Source organism: Nipponia nippon, unplaced genomic scaffold, assembly GCF_047370975.1.
Source record: "Nipponia nippon isolate SJK-2023a ecotype South Korea unplaced genomic scaffold, ASM4737097v1 scaffold_1, whole genome shotgun sequence".
NCBI lineage: Eukaryota > Metazoa > Chordata > Aves > Pelecaniformes > Threskiornithidae > Nipponia > Nipponia nippon.
Genome location: NW_028262290.1, coordinates 24,785,950 through 24,807,178, shown reverse-complemented (window position 1 = coordinate 24,807,178; position 21,229 = coordinate 24,785,950). Strand labels below are relative to the sequence as shown.

General features: G+C 38.8%; 1 protein-coding gene across 5 annotated transcripts in view; it reads left to right on the top strand.

Annotated features, from left to right (window-relative positions):
* Window positions 1–21,229, top strand: part of MATN2 (matrilin 2) — a 76,891-nt gene that overhangs the window by 30,274 nt on the left and 25,388 nt on the right. For all 5 annotated transcript variants that reach the window (XM_087749171.1, XM_087749168.1, XM_087749175.1 and 2 more), the window contains exons 5-8: window positions 3,112–3,234; window positions 9,971–10,093; window positions 16,871–16,993; window positions 20,890–21,012. In XM_087749171.1, the coding sequence (XP_087605297.1) occupies window positions 3,112–3,234; window positions 9,971–10,093; window positions 16,871–16,993; window positions 20,890–21,012 (492 nt within the window). The remainder of the gene's footprint in view (window positions 1–3,111; window positions 3,235–9,970; window positions 10,094–16,870; window positions 16,994–20,889; window positions 21,013–21,229) is intronic.

Sequence of the window (21,229 nt, the reverse complement as noted above, 5' to 3'; positions counted from 1 at the left end):
TTTATTTCTGTACCCACCATTATTTTAAACAAATTATGCAATACTATTCTTAATTACTTGTGGAAAATGTACTTGCTAAAAATGCAGTTTCTTATCCCACAACAGTGCATGGATTCAAGTGAAATTTGCCAAACTGATTTTAGCCAGAAGAAAAATTTTGGAAAACGTCTTTTCAAAAAGCTGGAGGAGACAGTCATGGTGAGAGCATAGGATGTACCCCTCACAACTGATAATTTAGAATTAAGGTGAAGGATGCAGGCTCAAATCCTATCCTTGTGTTTCAACTCGCGTGTTCCACATCTCAGGAGAGTGCCATAAAACAATCAGGTAGCTTGGGATTAGAGGGTTCTTAGTCTCTCTTGCCAGGTGTTGTATTTTATATCAAATACTTAATGACCACTGAAACAGCGAGAATATGTCAGTATCTGAGGCGACTCTGCAGCTTGGGGATTAGAGTCCTTACATGTGCAGTAGACACATGTTTTCAGTTAGAGCCTCAGTAAGTAGGAATGGGAACAAAAGAATGTCAGCACCAGAGTGATTTGCACATTCTGGCTGCTGCGTGGAAGCATCTTCAGACCCTTTGGGCTACAGCAGGAAACTACGAGCTATGGGATGAGTTACTTTTAGGAATCTCTGTTTTCTAGTCCTTCTCACCAGCATCCTTCACCAAATGTAGACTTTTGTCATTTGCATGTGTGTGAATTATAGGGGAATGCTTTGTGCTAAATGGAACAAATTTAACACTTTATTTGTGTTTTTGTTTCCTCAAGAAGACACAAAAAAATTCAATCCAGTCTGGAATATTTCCTAATTATTATTTGGTTTAGCAGCTGAGCCAAGACAAGAATAGTGACAAGAACATTTTTTCACACATTTTTCGAAGCCCATTGCTGCATCGCTTTACTTTTTTTTTTTTTTAGCTATGACTCAGTCTTATATTAGTTTTCCCCACTTACCTGTCACACATGATTTGCTTGACTGTGTACTTGCTTTGATCATCAATCAGATGATACTAGATTGCAGTTTGCTAAATATGAAAGGGACATGAGTCGTTCAATGTGTTTGTAGCCTGCTTCTAATGGACTTTTTTCTACATCACCAAACTGTCATTTTAGCAATTAGCACTGGAAATCTAATATTGAGAGCCATCAAACTGGCCTTAAATGTGCTAGGATGGTGCAAATCATTGGTGAAGGAGGGAGATGATATGGTAGCAGTCTAGACAAGGTCAGACCTTTATGTCTAAAAACTCCCCAGAGAAGTAACAGAATTCATGAGGAAATGGACCAAGCCTGGACAAGCTGGACAGCTTATTTCTGAAGCTAAGGGGAAGCATGGCAATAGAAAAATACACAGTCTGCGACCATTTTAGTTATCTTCATTGGCTGCTGATTGTCCACAAGTGCACAGAGACACTCGCACACAAGTGTTCCTGACTTGACCTCTAAGTAAAATAAATCTTCATCATGTTTATGTTTAGTGCAATACATGATCAACATAAACCAGATGTATTTATCTAAGGTTTGGATGTATTTGTCACCTCTTTCATGAACAAATAGTTTCCTTACATATATATTTTAACACTTTCTAAATTAAACAATGCAGAAAACATGAATGGTATGTACCTAAAGTTATATTCTCTTTTCATTCTTCTGTATCTAAAGTTATACTCTTCTTTCATTCTTCTGTTCCCTTTTTTTATATTGTGAGAGTACACCGCATCAGTATTCAGTTTTTAAAAGCCCTTAACCAAGTGGCTTTAATCAGCAGTGAACTGACAACTTTGCTTCAGGCTGGAAAAGGGTGCATTTCTGTTTTGAATAGATGATAGTTTTGTTCCTTGATACATTTCATTATAACATTATTTCTAAAAAAATTATTTCCTTGCATTGAAGGAAGAAAATCTGCCATACTTGTGATTTGTTACTTTCCACGTTTTAAAAAAAAAAAAAAAAAAAGGCAACTCGGCTATCTTCCAGAACAAAACTAGGGAAAAAAAAGTTCTTTTGTTTAACTTGAAATATTCTTACATTTATTTCACTAAGATGGTTTTGCATTCATGCAAAGGATGCTCCTTTTACACACTCTGGTCTAACTTTTCTAGAGTGGTTGTGTCAGATACTGGCTATTCTTTACTCATTACATTGTATTTGTTTCACTTAATCTCTTCCATTCTTCTCTAGAGATGTTCAAAACTTACATCAATACACAAAATAGTACAAAAGAGGAAATGTAGCTGAAAGAAGCTGGAAAATTATCTATTTGTGGGTGTTTATACTGGAACAAGAGAGTTAAATGACTGTTTATACTGTTCATCATGCCACTTGATATGAAGCAGACAGCTATAAAAGAAAATTTGTATTTGCTTAGCTAGTTCCCTCAAACATGTTCCAAAAGCCTTTTTTGTAGCTGTAAATGATCGTTATGTGTTGAGCAGTCTTTGGGCCTGATCCTGAGCAACACAAAGTACTTCGCTTTCCAGAGATTTCACTGGGGAAATTTGGGGTTCTCGGAAAGCTTTAGTCTATAGAAAGGAAAGCCCCATGTGCTTCTTTCGGCCAGATGCTGAACTGACCTCATTTGTCATAGTAATTTTTCTAATGAGATCTTTTGCTTGGGAGGGGTAACTTGCTATGGTATTTTGCACAAAACTGAAAAATTATAAAACTCAGAAATGAAATATCCCCAAGTCTTTTGGTCTTGTGTTTTCCTTTTCTTTCCCTTTCCAACCTTGTCATCATTTATCTGGGAGGGTTATGCAAAAAAAAAAAAAAAAGACACAAATAAACACCTTTTTTTTCCAAAAAAAAAAGAAGAATGCCCTTCAAACTTTTTAGAGAAACACAGTCAAGCAACTCTACTAAGCACCATTGGCCTATCCATAGTCGTTGCCTTCAGCTGAAGGAATGAGCTCCTCAGCTTTGAGTGGTTGTTCCCTGCTGGCATAAGACTTTCACTGTTTTACAGAACATTGGCATGATCTGTGTTAAAATGAGCTCATCTCTAAAGAGTTGTTCATAGCTTCCTGAAATTTATTTTTGATCTATAGTCTACCTGTGCATTACAGAAGGTCAAAGAATTTCATATTCATGCAATTATGTTTTGTAGCTCAGGACCTTTGTGCTGTGGAGAAACATGCCTGTGAGCAGATTTGTGTGAACACACCTGGGTCTTACGTCTGTCAGTGTTATGAAGGGTATGAGCTTGATGCAAATGGAAAGAATTGTGTCGGTGAGTATGAGTTTAGCAATTCACATTTATCTCTTGACACAAACCAAAGGGAAATTCAGTGTAAATTAATGACCAGTCTAGGCATAGACAATGATGAGAAGCTCTCTTCTCCTATGTGAGTGGTAGATAAGGAAGAATACATATTGGTATGTTCGTAGGCCTTTACTGATAATGAATGGTGACTTGAGAAAATTGTTCCAACTGATTTCACACAGAAAGTAACGTTGCTGTTTTAAAACAACACACAAAATGTTTTATTCTAGATCCATGTAGGTGGCCAGCAATGTACTGGCATGACATATGTGGCCATTAAAAAACAAACAAAGCCAGACAAATTCGGTAGCTCCTCCTCAGACAGAAGTTACACATGGAAGAACTTGAAAGTGGACAATTTCTTGCCATTTCTCACTCGGTTTTATGGTCATGCCTGGAGAGATTTCAAACTCTTTTTGGCAAGATGACTTTAAGGAAAGTTTAGCCCCCCTTAAGAACCCATCCACTATGTGCCTTTAATTTTCACTGTGGGCAGTAAAGAAGCAAACATCAGCTCTAAGAATTACAACTCAAAAGACTGAGTGTGGAAATACAGTATAATAATTTTTTAACACAAAACATACTTTCCTCTCTATTACCATATAAGTTTCTCACTCTTCTTGCCCATTTATACACAGTAAATACTTTTAGGATAATCTTTTTCACTAGCCTATTAGCCTTCTTGTAAACTTTTCATCCCATGCTACAGTTTGGGAAAATACTGTCTTCTGGTATCCACCACAAAAAAAAACCTAGTGAGCCCTTGAAAAAAAATTGCGTTATTTGTTAGGTATTCTCTTTAGGCAAGCACTTAAATGCATGCTTAATTTCAAACACATGCTGAAATCCCATGGAAGTGAATCCAAGTGAATCCTTGGCCCCAAATCTGCCACAGGCCACCACAAAGCTTTTGTCCAACAGCTTACTCTTTCTTGTCATTTTAAACAACTCTAACGTAATATAATCTGTCTCTTATTACCTTCACAGAGCTATTACCTTGCAGGATAATCCTGTTTTGAGATGCAAAATAGATGACAGTTTATGGAACTGAACTTTCTGCATGTAGTTTCACATGGGACACACAAATGAGGTTCTGAGGTTTTTTAGACCTAGGATCACATATGCGGTTTTGAAGAACATTCACTCTGTACTTACTCTTCAGAAATGTTTCCTTTACTTGTAGCTTCATGATCTCAGTATAGGAGTGTTTAAAATTCTCAGCATAATTTGGCCACTAATATACCATTTTAAGAACCTGCTTTCTGAAGTTGAATTGTTTTGAAAATGCAGCTAATAATGGCTATTTAGGCAAGAAGGCCTGATAGATGTTCTGGCCCAAATTTCTACATCTAACACTACACAGAAGTTCATCCAATAACCTTAGCTAATCCTCATTACCCTTACCTCTGTTAGGATAAAGCATATCTTTCTCTGCTATTAATTTGACTATATCCTGAGACAGAAAATCTGTGACTTCTGTTGGTAGTTCTTTCATCCCCAGTTCATTCCTACCATATATTCTAATCCAAAATATTCATGCTTAGTGTCATCAGCTGTTGTTACTATTTTCTCTCCATTAAGTTGAAGGGTCCTTTACAGTCCAAGATATTCTTACCGGGAAGGTAGCTACCATAGCATCATAGGGATAAAAATAAATTTTGGTGAAATTCTTTGTATGTCAAACCTACTATTAAAAATACAAAGTCTATTTTTCTTATTAAAAGCTTTGAAATATTTCTATGCCATTTATTAAATTTCTTACAGTGGCACTTGTTTTTTGCCTGTTAATAATTTCTCTGCAAAGTCTGAAGAGTGCTATTTAGAGGTGTGATACATCTTCAACATTTTTTTTCTACCTCCTCACTGACTCTCTTTGGCATGGAGAGATACAGGCTTATTATAAGCTCTGTTGATGACATTTGAAGCTTTTGTATTCTCAACTATTTTCAGTTATTTTCAAAATACAGTTCATGCATGGGTTTACTATGGTATCTTGCATTCTATAGCTGTCTTTCCTCTCCACTTAATTTCTATTTGTGTATACCTAGTTTAGCAAAAAACTATGAACTTACACTATTCATACCCCTGCAATAATTAGCAGTATTAATTGTGATTTTAAAGCACATTATTAGCACTTCTGTTTTTCAATTTTCTTTGGCATTTATTTGACCATTTAACTTTTTCATTTCTTACTGATGCATGTGAATAGTTCAATGTATATTAATTATGTTTTACCCATGCAGAACTTAGCCTTTCTACATTTCCTGAACAGGAAAAGATTGTCTGGGTAATTTGCAGTTTTGATGCTGATTTGTCTGCAAATCCTATTAGCCACCAATCTCCAGAATTTGACTTTTCAGATTTGAACAATTTGAGCTTTTGAGGAATATGCTACTACCGAGAATTTACAGCTTCTGCAGATGTGATCACCAATGAATAATCATCCTTGCTGGCAAATCTTGTAAAGGAGACTATGTATAATACTGAATCAGTATTATACATAATCAATATGTATAATAGTGATAATCAATCAGTATAATAGTGATAGCTCTCAGTTTGCATTACTCTTAAGCTAGTTCATTTCGGTGAAGTATTTATTATCAAATGAGCAGGATCAGAAGAAAGATCTTGATGTACACATATACCAGAGACCACTGAGTACAACGACAATTTTGCAAAAAGCAGTGACTTCATTAAGGTTACTCTCTCCTCTTCATCCAGTGAATGAAGAGAGAATTTCAGTAGCACATACACATCGCCGTTCTCTTAAAGAGCCAAAGGCTTCTCTCTGAGATATCTAAGACTTCTAAAATTTTAACTCCAGCGAAAGTAAATGAGAAAGTGCAGAAAACTCATTTCACAGGCAGGTTTATTAAGTTCTCTTCCTTCTTTCTGATGGGCTAATTTCTCTGGTTAAGGATCAAAGGCAATACTAATTGCTTTATTCACACATGTCAGCCAGTTACCTGAATGGCAATAATTAAATAAAATCTTACCACCAGCAGCTAACAACTTATCCATTCAAAGTGACCACTGAATGGCCAACCACTGAGTGTTTGCAACACACAGTTTATGAACAAATTTGTAGACTAAATATTTGAAACTGTCTGCTCAGTGATAACTATGGCTGGCAGAGCTCTATCACTTTGCCTTTTTAAACAGCTTTTCATGTTAACTGCCCTCCTTTCACATGAACAAAATCCTGTCAGTTAAAATTTGGTGGTAATGAGCCATTCTTTCTCCATCACGCTGCTGGACACTCAGTCTCTCCACCTTCTTGGTGTTGCTGGACATGCTGTCCTCTCTTTCCTGGCACTGGTGCTAGACTGTGTCCACATTGCTGCAGCTGTTGGGCTTGGGACCTCTTCTCCTGGCAGTGGTTTGGCTGCTGGCACCTCTCTGCAGTCCTGGCACCGCTAGATTTTTTGGCTGCTTTCTAAGTTCTTACAAATCTTCCATGAGTCTGCTCTACTCTTCCCCCACGTTCTTTTTCATCCTCCTTATGCCTTTACTTACTCTGTCACTTTTTCTTCCTACCCTTTTCTTCTACCCTTCTTCTTAACTTACTTTGTTCTCCTCAGCCTGAATAACCTATATAAACATTGTAGGAGTAAAACAACAATACAAGGTGACCCTTGCTGTCCACAGTTCAGAGAGGGCAATGTAAGCACCCAGAATGCAGAACTGGTAACTGGAAGTAAAAGACGGCTCTCATCTCTTACCAGCTAATTCCAAGCAAGAAAAAACGGGGTGGAACAAACATGGGGAGATGGCAACTGAATTATTTGCTTGCTCACTAAAAAGGTCATTAATTCATCCTTTAGAAAAGTTTCTTATTGAAATAGGCATGGGCTAACATCAAAAACAGTGAGATCTGTAGGTGTTCACATTCTAGTGTTATCTCATGACTCAGTACAGAAATATGAAAATAATAAAACTTAAAAAAAATAGGAAAATATTATTCTGCTTTGCTCTTATACAAACTGTGTATATTTTCTGCATACCAACTAAAGGATTAGAGTACTTCAATATAAGAAATATAGATTAGTAATTTTTCTCAGTCTTTTCAGGAAGATTTAACTCCATGGACAACTTACCTACTTGCTGACTGGAATGCTGTTGACAAGTTTCCCATCTAAGCAAGTACCACCTAAATGAAACATGAAGCTAAAAGTGAAATGAATTTGTATGTCAATTACTAGTGCCAGTCTGCAGGGCTAAGGCCTGCCTGGAATTAGGGCAATTTGTATACAAAAATTATAGGTAAAAGGGAGTAATACTTATCTCCAAAAGCAACTGTCAAAAGAGAATGGTCTCACTTCTTAATTGTGTTATTGGAAAGGCATTATTTAAATTTATATGCTCATTATTCTTACAGGCCAACAGACCTAGTTCTGTGAGTACGAGGTCCCCAGAAGGCTATAAGTGGAAATAAGCAAGCCTGGAAAAATTATTTATTTATTTCATTGTTTTTTTTTTCCTTTCTGTCCACAGTACATTAGCAGCTTCATAGCTGTAAAAGGGCACAGTTCCTCCCTCAAGAGATTGTTATCTGAAAGTGCTTAGGGTCATAGTTGCTCAGATGTTGATAATAAAGCATTCCAAGACCTGTTTATTTGTCCCTCAAACAACAAAGCTGGTGAAAGGGCTGGAAGGCATGTCCTATGAGGAGCAGCTAAGGACTTTGGGCTTGTCTAGTTTGGAGAGAAGGAGGCTGAGGGGCGACCTCATTGCTCTCTGCAGCTTCCTGAGGAGGGGAAGCAGAGTGGGAGGTGCTGATCTCTTCTCCCTGGTATCCAGTGACAGGACACGTAGGAATGGTTCAAAGCTGCACCAGGGGAGGTTTAGACTGGACATTAGGAAGCATTTCTTTACCAAGAGGGTGGTCAAACACTGGAACAGGCTTCCTAGAGAGGTGGTGGATGCCCCAAGCCTGTCGGTGTTTAAGAGGCATTTGGACAATGCCCTTAACAACATGCTTTAACTTTTGGTCAGCCCTGAAGTGGTCAGGCAGTTGGACTAGTTGATTGCTGTACATCTCCTCCAACTGGAACTATTCTGTTCTATGCTATTCTATTCTGTTCTGTTCTATTCTGTTCTTTATAATCATTAGTTGGGCAGTTGCAGGTATTGTGGTAGAAATACATTTCGTTAGGGTTTAAATGCAGAAGAGGAGGTGACTTTATGGAGTGATCGATATGGGCTGTTTCCCAGGTATGATGCTAGACAATAAAAAAATTATATATTCTTTGGCCTACTTATTTCTTAATGTGTCTTTTAAAACGCTCAAAAATGTGCATGTGGTTAAAATTAATTTAAGAGGAAAGCTGACTAATGGTATGACACATTATATCCTTGAAATATATATTCAGTAAATATGTTTTTATATGAAGCTATTCAGTCTGGAAACAGGAAGGTGCTTGCCAGGAAAATGATCTCACATAGTAGCCAGTAAGTAGTCTAATTTGACTTGATTCAACACAAATATTCTGAAGAGTTAAAAGAAGCTCTTTCAAAGTAACTAAATGGATTATCCACTTTCCTGACTACATGACCTTGACTAAATATCTTAGCACACCCAAGTATATGCATGATTTGCAAAGGCAGGGCTATTGAGGAAGGAACTGATTTCATTACAACAAATTACTGCCTCTTAAAGCAATTCGGGAGGCTCAGCAGTATAAAGTAATGAAAAAATTACTCAGTTGGCAAAGAAGGGGAACCTGTCTCGTCAAATGTCTGCATGAAGCTGAGCACATTACTGTCTTCTGCAGAAAGAATCAGGTAAACTTGCCTAATGTGGGCCTGGCAGCTCTTTGGGGACAGAACACCTGCTTTGTGACTTATCTTTAATTTCTTCTAAGACTTTCTTTGTGAAGAAGCAGCTTAACCTGCAAAGAAATTAAAAAAAAAAATCATTTAACTTCTTCAGCACTTTTGAATGGGCTTGATTGAGTAAACTCTTAAGTATTACCTTATTACCCTTTCACAATCTATCTTGTAAATATGGGTTTGTGTAATAAATGACTGGACTTATGAAATAAGTGACTGGACTAGCTATGATATTTTATCTCTCTCATACAAAAGACATTATATAATCAAAACATCAGTAGTGAATATCAGCCTGAAGCTCTCAGGCTTCGTAGCTGCAGCTGCTTTGTACAGGATGAATCTGGAGCACATTAGAGGGAATGAATGTACTGAGAGAGTCCTCGGTGTAGAAGGTCTTGCCATGGGTCTCCTATATACTCAGGCTACGTGAACAGCTCTTGAGAACTAATGCAGCTGGGAGGGAACTAAGGAAAATTAGAGCAATTCCAGGACTGGGACTGGACAGACAGAAGACAGAACTAAATCAAACAACCTTTGCTATGCCCTGATCTACAGTGTGAACATCTGGACAGAGTTACTGACTGAAGTATGGTTTCCAGATCTGAGAAAACATGTTGAGAAGGCTCCTGACAATCCAAGACTTGATAAATGTTCAAAGGGTAGGAGAAATGATCCAGGACTCATATCAAATCTGATTTACCAACTGGTATTGAAAGTGCACTACTTTTTGCAGAAAGGCTCTTCAGGACAGAAATTATGTCAGCTTTTCCTTTTTTTATAGCTACTGTGTGTAACTAGTACCATAATATCTATGCATAATAGTTCTAATTTTGTTTTTCTAATTGTGCCTGTTTATCTTGTTCTTTTTCAGTTGTAGACTACTGTGCTTTGGATAACCAAGGTTGCCAACATGAATGCATTAACACTGAGGACTCCTATTACTGTAGATGCCACCCGGGGTTCATTTTAAATCCAGACAAAAGAACTTGCAGAAGTAAGTTGTAATAAGGTTTAATTACAAACAGTTCGTACTTCTGTCTTCCAGGTCTCAGCAGTAATACTCCCACTGGTCCTGGGAACACTGAATAATGTGTCAGGTATAGAAAATGTTGGAGTGCCCTGGAAGCCAAAGGTCTTGAAAGCAACACAAGTTGTTTTGGGGGGTAGTTTGGCTTTTTGGGGGAGGGGCTAAGGATAGGGGTCCCTCCTATGAACAGGAAGCTTTTAACATGAAACCAGTCTCCTCTTCAACAGTAAAAGCCCAAAGCTTTGTCTTGCATAGTCTCTTTGATTATCCAGATTTTTCAGTTAGAATATCATGTCCCTAGCTGGGTAAGCAAACAAGTCTGTACAAGACAATTTATAATCAGCTTGGTTTGTTAGACAAGCTGAAATTAAATAGTGTAGTTCCACAATCAGGGGAAATATTGCAGCCTATTTTCCTATGGATTTTTCTCAAGAGTGAGTTCTTTGATAGTGTGCCAAAGCTCTGGCAACATCAGTATCTTCTACCAAGCTTCCATGTTTCCACCAGCTTATAACAACTTCATGGCTTTGCTTGTTTGTTGTTTGTCAAATTTGATTGATACCAGGCTAACAAGCTCAAAAATTACCAGAGTTAGGAGTGGATATAAAGCAGAGGGGAACTGACAGACCAGAAAGTCCTCTTGCCAAAGCTTCCTGTAATTGGGAAAACAAGCTAAAACCTCCACAGTGCTTAATTTCATAACTCACTTTCAGGAAACGTGAAGGGAAAACTTTAATGTACGTTCCTAGTTAACTTTCTTCATAAATATGTGCCTTGATAACAAGAAATGTTACTATTGTGTCTGTAAGTAGACAAACTCCATTAGTTTTAGGTGAGTGGAACTGCTGATGTCAGTGGTGAATTTAGCCCATATTATTGAATAATGTGTTCAAACATTATTTATCAAAAAATGCATCGATATAGCACTGCATTTCTGTGCTTTTTACAGCCTTGGGGGCATTTCAGTCTTTATGATGACAGACTATGTTAACGTGTAGACTGTATTGTGTATTGTGCTTGGTTTCTATTTCACTTACATTTAACATTTAGAAAGCAAGCATCTAATCCAGGCTGTACATCTGACCTTATGATCAAGGGAGAGAGACGCACACTTCTAGAAGGCAATTGCCCACAGCTCTGACACAAATTTATGGAAGTGCCTGTATTTTCCTTGACTATGCAGGGAGCCTGGATGACTTGACAGACCAGACACCTAATTTTTAGATGGTCAGAGTCAGGGGAGATGAATTTCCTGCCTCCGCAAGGGTCAGAGTGCAGTTTGTACTGGTTTACGTTGTTTGTAGATTGTATGAACTCACCCATTTGTCAAGTATCTGTCAGCTAAGCACTGGCTAAATTCTCTTATACTTCCGCATATACTTTCCCATCCATATATTTTTGAAATCTTATTATAGTGTAAGTGCTTTCTACTGCCCAAGCACACATTTTTGTTAATTCCTTCAATTTAAGAATGTGGATTTTAAGCAGTGTTTTCTCCCCCAGTTTGAACTGAACAAAGACCTTAAAACTTCATAAACTTTTTATATGTCTTGAGTGGTTTTTAGCTTATGGTCTAACTAACTATGAGTTATTTTAACCTGTTTAAATTGACAATCCACAGAATGCTGGAAGCTGAGAGAGTGTTCTGGGAAAGTAGTATTTCAGGCTTGTCTGTCTCTGTCCTCTGACTTAGGTATCTATTGCTTGAGACAGCACATTGGGCTATATAGACTGTCAGTCTGATCACGTGCTGCTGTCTTTATGTTGGAAACATGAAAGCTTTCAAATGCTAGTTGGACAGGATCTCTGGAAGTCAACTACTCTAGCCTCCTCTTCAAAGTGGAACTGCCACAAACTGTGGATCAAGTCAGCTATGGTTTTGTCTAGTTGAGTCTCAGAAAGCTCCAGTGGAGAGTCCACAATTTCTCTGGGCAACCTGTTCCACTGCTGCACTATCCATCTAGTGAAAAACATTTTCCTTATGTCCAACGTGAATCACCCAAGCCACAGGTCGTGACCATTGTGTCCTTGTTACATGATCTGGCACTACCAAGAAGGGTTTAGCTCCGTCACCTTTGTAGTGACCTACAAGAAGTAATTCTAGGCTGCAGTTAGGTAGTAAGACCATATTCCTCAAGTTCTCTGCACAAGTCAGGTGCACTATGTCCCAGCAGTCGGTCTCTGTTGAGCCCTCTTCAGTTTGTTCCCTTTAACTGGGGGGAGAAGGGAAGGGATTGGTCCAGAACTGGAGAAAATATGTCAAGTGCAGTCTCCAGCTGGGCCTGGCAATAGCCCTTATTGATCCAGAACCTGACCTGCAGACTGACTTCCCAGCTTAACCATGGCCTTGCCCTGCCACTATGGACCTACCTGGCTATCACTGGGCTGTGTCAGACCTTGGCTGCCCTCAACAGGAGTGGCCTCACCTCATCCTGACATGCAGGCTGGCTTCCTGGCTTGACCTCAGACCTGCCTCAGCAGTGTGTACTTGTCTGATGATCTGGGCTTCTGGTTAAACCTGGCTACCATTTCCAGGCCTGCCCTGCTCACCTTGCTTGGGTACTGCAGGGCAGTGCCTGTCTGGCAAGGCCCCTACCCTGCTCAGCTGTATTATCGCCCTTGGCTCCTGGCTGTCCTTCCCTTAGGGAGCCGCTGGCCCGTGCTGCTCCCTGACAGCAGGTCACTTCCCAGTTTGTACAAACTATGGGGTGTTTCCAGCCCAGGTGCAGAACTTTGCAATTCTTCTTGCTGAACTTCAGAAGACATCTTCTGATCCAGTCATCTGGTTTATCAAGGTTCCTCTGTATTGAAGTTCTGCTATTTGCTATTCACTGTCCCTAATTTAGTGTCACCCACGGATTTGCTGAGGGTGTGCTTTGTGTCATCATCTATGTCACTGATTAAGATGTTTGGCCATGTGACCCCCAGTACTGTCACCTGTGGTACTCTGGTCATTATCAGCAACCAGCCAGACGTGAAGCCATTGATCACTATCCTTTGAGACTGGTGGCCTGGCAAATTTTCACCCCACCTAATGGTTCTTTCTTCCAGCCTATACTTCCTCAGCTTCCAAATGAGAATGCTGTGGGAGGCAGCATCAAGAGCTTTACTAGTGCCAAGGTGTATTACATCCACTGATGTTCCCTTGTCCACAGATGCAGTCATTTCATCATTGAAGGTGAACGGGTTGGCCAGGCATGATTCTCCCTTGGTAAATCCATGTTGACTATTCCCTATAATCTTCTTGTCCTTCATATATTTGGAAATTGATTCTGAGAGGATGTGCCCCATGATCCTGGGACTGAAATTATGCAGACTGGTCTGTAGTTCCCTGGGTCTTTCTTCTTGCCTTTTTTTAAACATGAGTGTAACATTAGCATTTTTCAGTTATCAGGGACCTTCTTGGTCCCTGTGAATTTTCACACATGGTACGCAGTAGCGCCACATCACCTAGCTCTTTCAGCACCCACAGACAAATACCAGTCATCCCATGGATCTGTGTATATCCACTTTCTCTAAGTAGTCTCTAACTGATGTTGCTAGCCCCTCTCCTTCCCAAACTGTGCTGGTACACATGTAAATCTGGGAGCAGACTTTGTCTGTGAGAACCAGGAATAAAAAGGGCATTCTTTTTTTCAGCCATTTCTGTATTGTTCATCGCTAGGTTGTTCCCCCAGCCAAAAGACCCACATTTTCTGTGACTTTCTTTTTACTACCAGCACATTTGTAGACTCCCTTCTTATTACCCTTAGTGTACCTCAGTACTAATAGGTCCAGCTGGGCTTTGTTTTTCTCCCAAAGTACCTAAGCAATGCTTTTATACTCCTCTTTTTTCCTTGGTCCTTCTTTCTCCCTCTTTGCGTTTCAGTTCACTGAGAAGCCATTTGATCTTCTAAACAGATTTTCCAGTACAATGGGATCATTTGTTTCTGTGCTCTTAGCAAGTTTTCTTTAAAAATAATCTAGCTCTCCTGGGCTTCCTTTCTCTTCTTGGCTTTTTCCCAGGGGATTCTTCCTAGCAATTCCCTGAATAAGCTGAAATCTGAGCTTTTAAAATATGAAGTATGAATTCTCCCCTCCCAGCCTTCTGGATGTGAACTCAGTCATCTCATGGTCACAGGAGCAAGTCAAGAAGAACATCACCCCTCAAGAATTCGTGTTAAGGAGTTATCACCAAGTCTGTGCAGAAACCTCCTGAGTTGCCTGCACAACGATGTCTTACCCTCCCAGTAGACGTTTGGCTGGTTGAAATTTCCAACGTGAACAAAAGCCTATGAGTTGGAGACTTCTGCTATCTGTAGAAAGCCTTATTCACTACATCCTTTTGGTCACGTAGGGTAACAGACTCCACCACCACATCCCCAGTGTCATTTCCCCTCTGATCTTGACCAGAAATTCTCAGCAGGCACATCTATGGTTTCATGTTGGATCTCTGTGGAATGGAGGAGATCTTTAACACATAACACAAAAGTATGCTGCTCCGCAGGGGAGTGCAAGCTGGGAGCCAAGGATGGCTACAAGGCAAGCAGGGTCAGTAATCTCTCTGACAAGGCCTTTGGTCCCATAGTACCCAAAGAAGAAGAATAAAACAGGTCCTATGACAGTAACCAGGCTCAGCCAACAGTCCAGTGATGTCCATACAAGTCCATAGTGTCAAGAGAGGTCTAAGGCCAATTCAGGAAATCAAGTCAGCCAGTCAGCAGGTCAGGATCAGCAAAATGCAAGGCCAGGCGCAGGCCTACCTATAACATAGCTCAGGCAAGAACCAAGGGCGAGAGCCTGACATTAAATGCAGCTCCCAAGCCAAGGGGAGAGGCCACAGACAAGGCTTCTCACAGCTCTGTGCATCTCTGCCATGTTAACTGCATTCTGTTTTGTTGTCAGTGCTTTAAATTAGTTTAAAATTAAGGGAGAAAATTCCATCAGGTTGCAATTAGGGAAAAATCAAAGTGACTGGACATTGTAGGCCATAGAGATTGATTCAGAAGGAGCAGTCAGGGAGGAATGAGCAAATACTATGTCAGATCATTCTCTTTCAAGATGCATGTCCTGAATCTAAGCATAAATAAAACTTACTAAGCCACTTTTCCTTACACTTGATATCTTCTGAGCCTTGTTAATAAAATAAAGCATGAATGAAAGAGCAGTGTAGCTCTTAATGCTGGGAAAGTCAAGACAGCATGAGAGCTCTTCAGAGCAAAAGTGTCCCCTAGCTCCCATATGTTATGAATCACGCTGCCTTTGAGTCAGCATAAACAACATGAAGAAACAAACTTCAGATCACTGGTTTTGAAATGTTTGTAAATTTAAAACCTTTAACATAAATTTCTACATATTTGGCTTACGTACTGAATCTCAGGGATGATCACCAGCTAGCCAAGACTCACACCCATGCCAGACCAGATCTCCGCATCAGCAAGCAGACCTTGGCCTGGGGCGCCAGCTCCCAGAATCTTGTGATTATCTCAGAATCCTGGCTTTCCTTTCAAAAATAGAAAGTAAGCTTTCATGCTCATGGCTACAAAGAAAAGCTTGAAAATGTAAATGTTGTCAGTACGGTCATGCATATCTGACGAATGTTTTCTCTGGGAATCACTCCAAACTTCTGAGAATGGAATACAAGGAACACAGCTCATGAGGGCAACCCTGCCAACACAGCAGAGTACTCTATGTGTGGCTGGAAGAGAGCTTTGGTAAAGGAAATGTTCTATAAATATATGAAGTGGAGTTCATAAATGATAAAATACTCCTCTCAGGTTTTCTTAGAAAGCCACGTTCCACTTTGTTTGTCCTGAAAATATAGGTGGTTTATTATTGCTAAGAGTTTTCATCATCTATGAAAGCTCAATTGCATTAGCCTGCCACACATACAAGGAAAGAACAGTCCCTGCCTCAGGAAGCCAATTACCTCTGGGAATAATAATTAACCTCTGAATGACAGTTTTCAGGTTGTGTAATGAGGTGTTCAAAAGTGCCTGGATGTCTTTAAAAATGTGACTTACTTGATTTGTGACTTGTGTATCTATTTTTAGCAGTGCTGAGGGGTTAAGACCATTCTTTGACTAGTATAAGTTAATTCCACTGATACAAAACTAAGTGATGGCCAGACACTGCGTCTAAGTGAACGTCAGGTTCTTTGACTTCATCAATAGTGGTAAACACTATGTGGTAAACATCCCAGTGTTTACTGCACAATTACTTTCCTTTTTAAAGGACTTTATACACAAGTAGTAGCTGTTTCTAGACTTTGCTCGTCTTCCCTTTCATGAGCGTTTTAAATGGAAGAACTATGTAGCAAACACCCAGAGCTGTTAAAATACCAATGCTCCTGATGACCTGATTTCTTTGATCTAATGAATGGCACTCAATAGCATGTCTGTGTATTTATTACAGATCATATCTAACTTGCTCTGAGTAAAATAAAGAGGTGATTTTGATGAGGCAATGTATAGGACTTAGCTGCAAAATGTTAAGAAATAGTTAAGATTCTAGCTTCTCTACTGCATGTAGTACATGTGTTCTCGAAGAATTCATTGAAGTATACATATCAGGTATACCCAAGTATAGTAGATATTTGGAAAAAAGGAACGTTTTATTTTCATAGTTGGAAACAATATGGTAAAAAGTCAGAATGGTGCCTAGAAAAAAAAAAAAACTTAAGAAAAGAAAACAAAGTAACTGGTTTTTACCTAGCTTATTTCTGAGGAATTATATTCCTCAATGACACAATATTTTCCCATTTAGGACCAGACTATTGTGCTCTTCAGGACCATGGCTGTGAACAGGAATGTGTTAATACAGATGATTCCTATTTTTGCCGATGCCAAGAAGGGTTTAGACTTAATCCAGATAAGAAAACATGCAAAAGTGAGTAATCCTTTGGACACAATAAAGTTCATCTGCTTTTATTTCTTAAACCTGCTGTGAATGGTTTTCCTTCTGAAAGGATGAAAGTTTTCTCTATAATTAAGGTTGAAACAAATGTTTGTTTATAAACCTGAATTTTAAGAGAGCCAGTCATGCTGGAAAAATATACTCTTTGCTGTTTTGTAGACTAGATTCTATATTAGATGTTTTCTGAAGAGATTTATGGAAACCTGAGGCGTAACATAGAGTGGCTCAAAAGCAATAAGTTCATTACTTATTCGAAACTTTCTGGCCTTGTCTTGTAGTGACACAAACAGCTTTAAAAAAAAAAAATTAATCTTGCTTTGCCCAGTTGGTTTAGCCAAGGACAGATGTATTTCATTAACTTGGGAAACTATTGGATAGGTAGTGTAGCTATTAAAATCAACTTAAAGTCACACATGAAACCCCACAGTTTCCTAAAAAAATTGTAAAAACAGCCTCACCAATGTCAGGGTTCTAAACCAATCATACATACTATGTACTTTAAAAAGACTTTAGTGTTACAGCTCTTCTAGAGTGGGGGCCTGGATTCACAGCAGATTTTCAATGTAATGTTGTTAAAGTTTAAGGAGAATATATTCAGCAAAATGAACTAGCCTGATCTGGTGACTCAGTTCTTGGGGGGAGGAGAATTGCATGGCTGATATTTTATGAATAAGAAGCTTGCTTGGAGCAACGTAATTATATTTCTAGATGCTTATGTGGTTTAACCAATTTATCTGGTTTTGGAACTGTACTTTTCAGTCTTAAAGATGCATTCCCATGAAGCATCTTTGTCTACACAGTGCCGTTTTTACAGTAATCCATGCTATTCTGTTTTTTATTATCTCTATGGTATTTTAATACATTCAGGTTTTTATAGATTGGATATGCCTTGGTGAGTATAGCAGCAAAAGAACAGCATCGTGTAGAATATTTATTGCCAAGGATGTAATTGCGAATTAAAGGCAAATTGTAATTCCCATTTGGGGTATTTTTCCTTAACCTTAGGGGGCTTTGGATTTGGCTGTAAACCTGGTGACGTTTCCAGGATTAAGCTCCTATTCCAAATCTTATTATAATAACAAGGCTCATGTTAGATAAGCTTGTAAAATAAAGTAGAACATTTGCATATAGGCCCTCGTTATAAATCAGGGACAATGCATCACTGGTGACTAGCACCGGGCATTCCTCCTTCACCACAATGCATGACTTCTGATGAGCAAGTCTATTGGAGTCTAAGTGAACTCTTGCATAGCCAAGTATTTGCAATGCGCTCTCAGATCCTCAGCTCACTATCAGCTTTAACAGGTGTCCAAAGCACAGAATCCAGTATGGTTTAAGAAAAGTGAGTTTTTCTAAGCTGTTTTACTTCAGAAACCCTCATGGCTGGCTTGAGTTCTTCACTGTTTTTCTCTCCACAGAAGTAAACTTCTGTGCTTTAGGTCAGCATGACTGTGAACATGAATGTGTTAAGTTGGAGGAGTCATTTGTGTGCAAATGTCATCCTGGATACACCCAATGACATGACGGCAATATGTTCAGAAATGAGTGTGTCTCATGAACTCTGGCGACTAGTTACTGCAGTGGGGCAAGGTGTGAACAGAATGACAAAACGCTTCTGGGTCCCATTTGAGATCTTTCTGAGCGATGCAAACCTACGTTACTGTGAAGTCCACCATGAGCCAGGCCTAGTGAAGTCATGCTATAGTCAGATCCCTGATCCAATAAAGAACTAAAGCAGCATCTTCTCCAATCCAAATAACTGGGAAAATGTGTTCAGCCAAGGTGTCTAACACAAAGGCAGTGCTTACTGTTGAACACCTGGATTATTGCTATGGGCTATGTAAACTGCAGCACACCTGATACTGATGTAGGCTGATACGTACAGACTTCCCCCTTCTATATGTTTACACTTTCAGTGATCTGTGTGATAAAATATCCTCTTTTAAGAAGAATGTTACTAAATGAAGGATCAATGTTGCACCAGAAAAACCCAACAACATTGCCCACTTGATGTCACCCAGTTTTTAGAAGATACTTTTATTGCAGAGAACCATTTTGCACATCATCTAAAATATTGGCAGCATCTTTCCCTGATGTACTTATGACGTATTTTTCCAAAGGAACACTCAGCCACTGAAATTAAAAAAAGTTGATAGGCCAGGAAGTCATTATTTTTAAATAAACTGTTAGTGATAAAGCCATATTTAAGGAAACTTGGATGTGTTGCAAGAGCTCAGAACTTTTTTACAATTATGGTTTTAGGCTGTCGCAAATTGAATATCTAAAAATTAATATATCCCAAGACACTCGTTGTTTTTAAAAATACAGAGCCTTCCCTTGTCCCTTCCCCTTCGTACATTTTTTTTATATGCATGTAATGAAGCACACATGATGACCCAATTTACAGTTATACTGATTTCTAAAGCCTGGTAATTAGCAGCTTTGTGATTACTCCACTCTTTGAAAGAGAGTGTTAAAAGATTCTGCATGAGAACCCGAGGTATTTAAATGTAAAAATTCATATTAGTGTGGGTGTTTGTATTGTAAAAGATGGTGCCAAACAGATGCAATTTTTCACAGAGAATACTGGGGGGGGGGGGGGGATTTTCTTTTTTTTTCCAAAATTTTTTGTGCGCTCTGAGAAGTTACACAAGCCTCTTCGTGGTGATGTAAACTCTTGGAAAAAGGAGAATATTCCAGCTGGAACTTGCTTTAGCTAGTAAAACACTTTTTCAAGCCAATGTTATCTCTATCTATGTATAATGGTAAATCTGGATGAATTACTGCAACCTTGTTGCTTAGTTAAATAAACTAATAAACAACAATATTTAGAACTCAGTAATTTTACATTAAGTACAGAATTTTTTCGTGTAAACTAATAGCTGCAGACATGTCTGTTCACATCTGTAAATGATTTGCAAATAGAGACATAGGAGACTGTGTTTGTGTCTGAGGGAACTCCACTACTTTTGATCAAGTTAAGCTAAAGTGATTTGGGCCTATATAACTAAAAATAGCCATTAACAAGTCGGCAATAAAATATTACAAGGAAGTTCAGTATAAACCTTTTTTCCTAAAATGTGCTTTTTCTATACTTACAGAGTCAGCAGATTACATGGTACATCTGCAAGTGCACGTATCTCACCCTACTGCTTTGCTGTCCATTCTGTGAGACAGTATAATTTTTAAACCCAATTTCCACCTCTTTCTGCTTTCCCCCACCCTTCATCTTTCACACAACCAGTTACATACAAGACTAAAAAAAATATTCCATTTTATCTTACTTGGAATAGGAATAGGAAAATCAAAGAAAAGGAACATATTAAGACACTCTCACACTCATAATTTGTATCTGTCCCCCACTAGGCTTTAACTGCTTGAACCTGTTGGCAGGTTAGTTTTAAATTAGTGATTTCTCATCCTGTTGAAAAGGAATTTACTGTTTATGAAATAATCTGAAAGCCGTAATTTCTATTTCAAGAGTTACTAATACTCATACTTTCTCTCTGAAAAAAAATTATGGTGAACAAAAGAGAGTCTTGCTTTTTAAAGAAAGGAAGCATGATTCTGGGGATAAAACCAGGCGGGACGTCAAGGTTCTCCATTCACTCCACTTCGCATTAGTTTCCCTTTGTGATTTTTGGCAAGGGAGATCTGCACTTCATCAAGTTTGTTATCTGCCAAGTGGGGTTCTTGTATTCATTTCACTTAGGTGTTGTACTCAAATAGGTGGGGATACTGTATAAATAAAAAACTGTACTGATCTTTTTCCCTTGCTCTGCAAAGGCATCGCGTACTAACTACAGTGTCATAGTGTATGTATCTAAGGCTCCAATGTGATTTCTTCAATTATTAACACAAATCAATAGGAGTGGACCACTGTGCTGAAAGCAATCATGGCTGTGAGCAACTGTGCCTAAATACTGGTAGCTCCTATGTCTGTCAGTGCTCTGAAGGATTTGTCATCAATGAGGACCTAAAAACCTGCACACGTAAGTCTTTTGAGAACCTCCTTGATCTCAGCTCACCTGGGAAAGGTTTCTGTTTTCATACAGGGAAGAAGACACACCTTCAATTCATTCTTACAGTCTGCATTTCGATAATACTTTAATAATGACTTGAAAGCAGAAACAGACAGAAAAAGGACTTAGGAAAGGATACTTATCAAGATAACTGTAAATCCTCACATATTTAGAAAAGTTTTGGAAG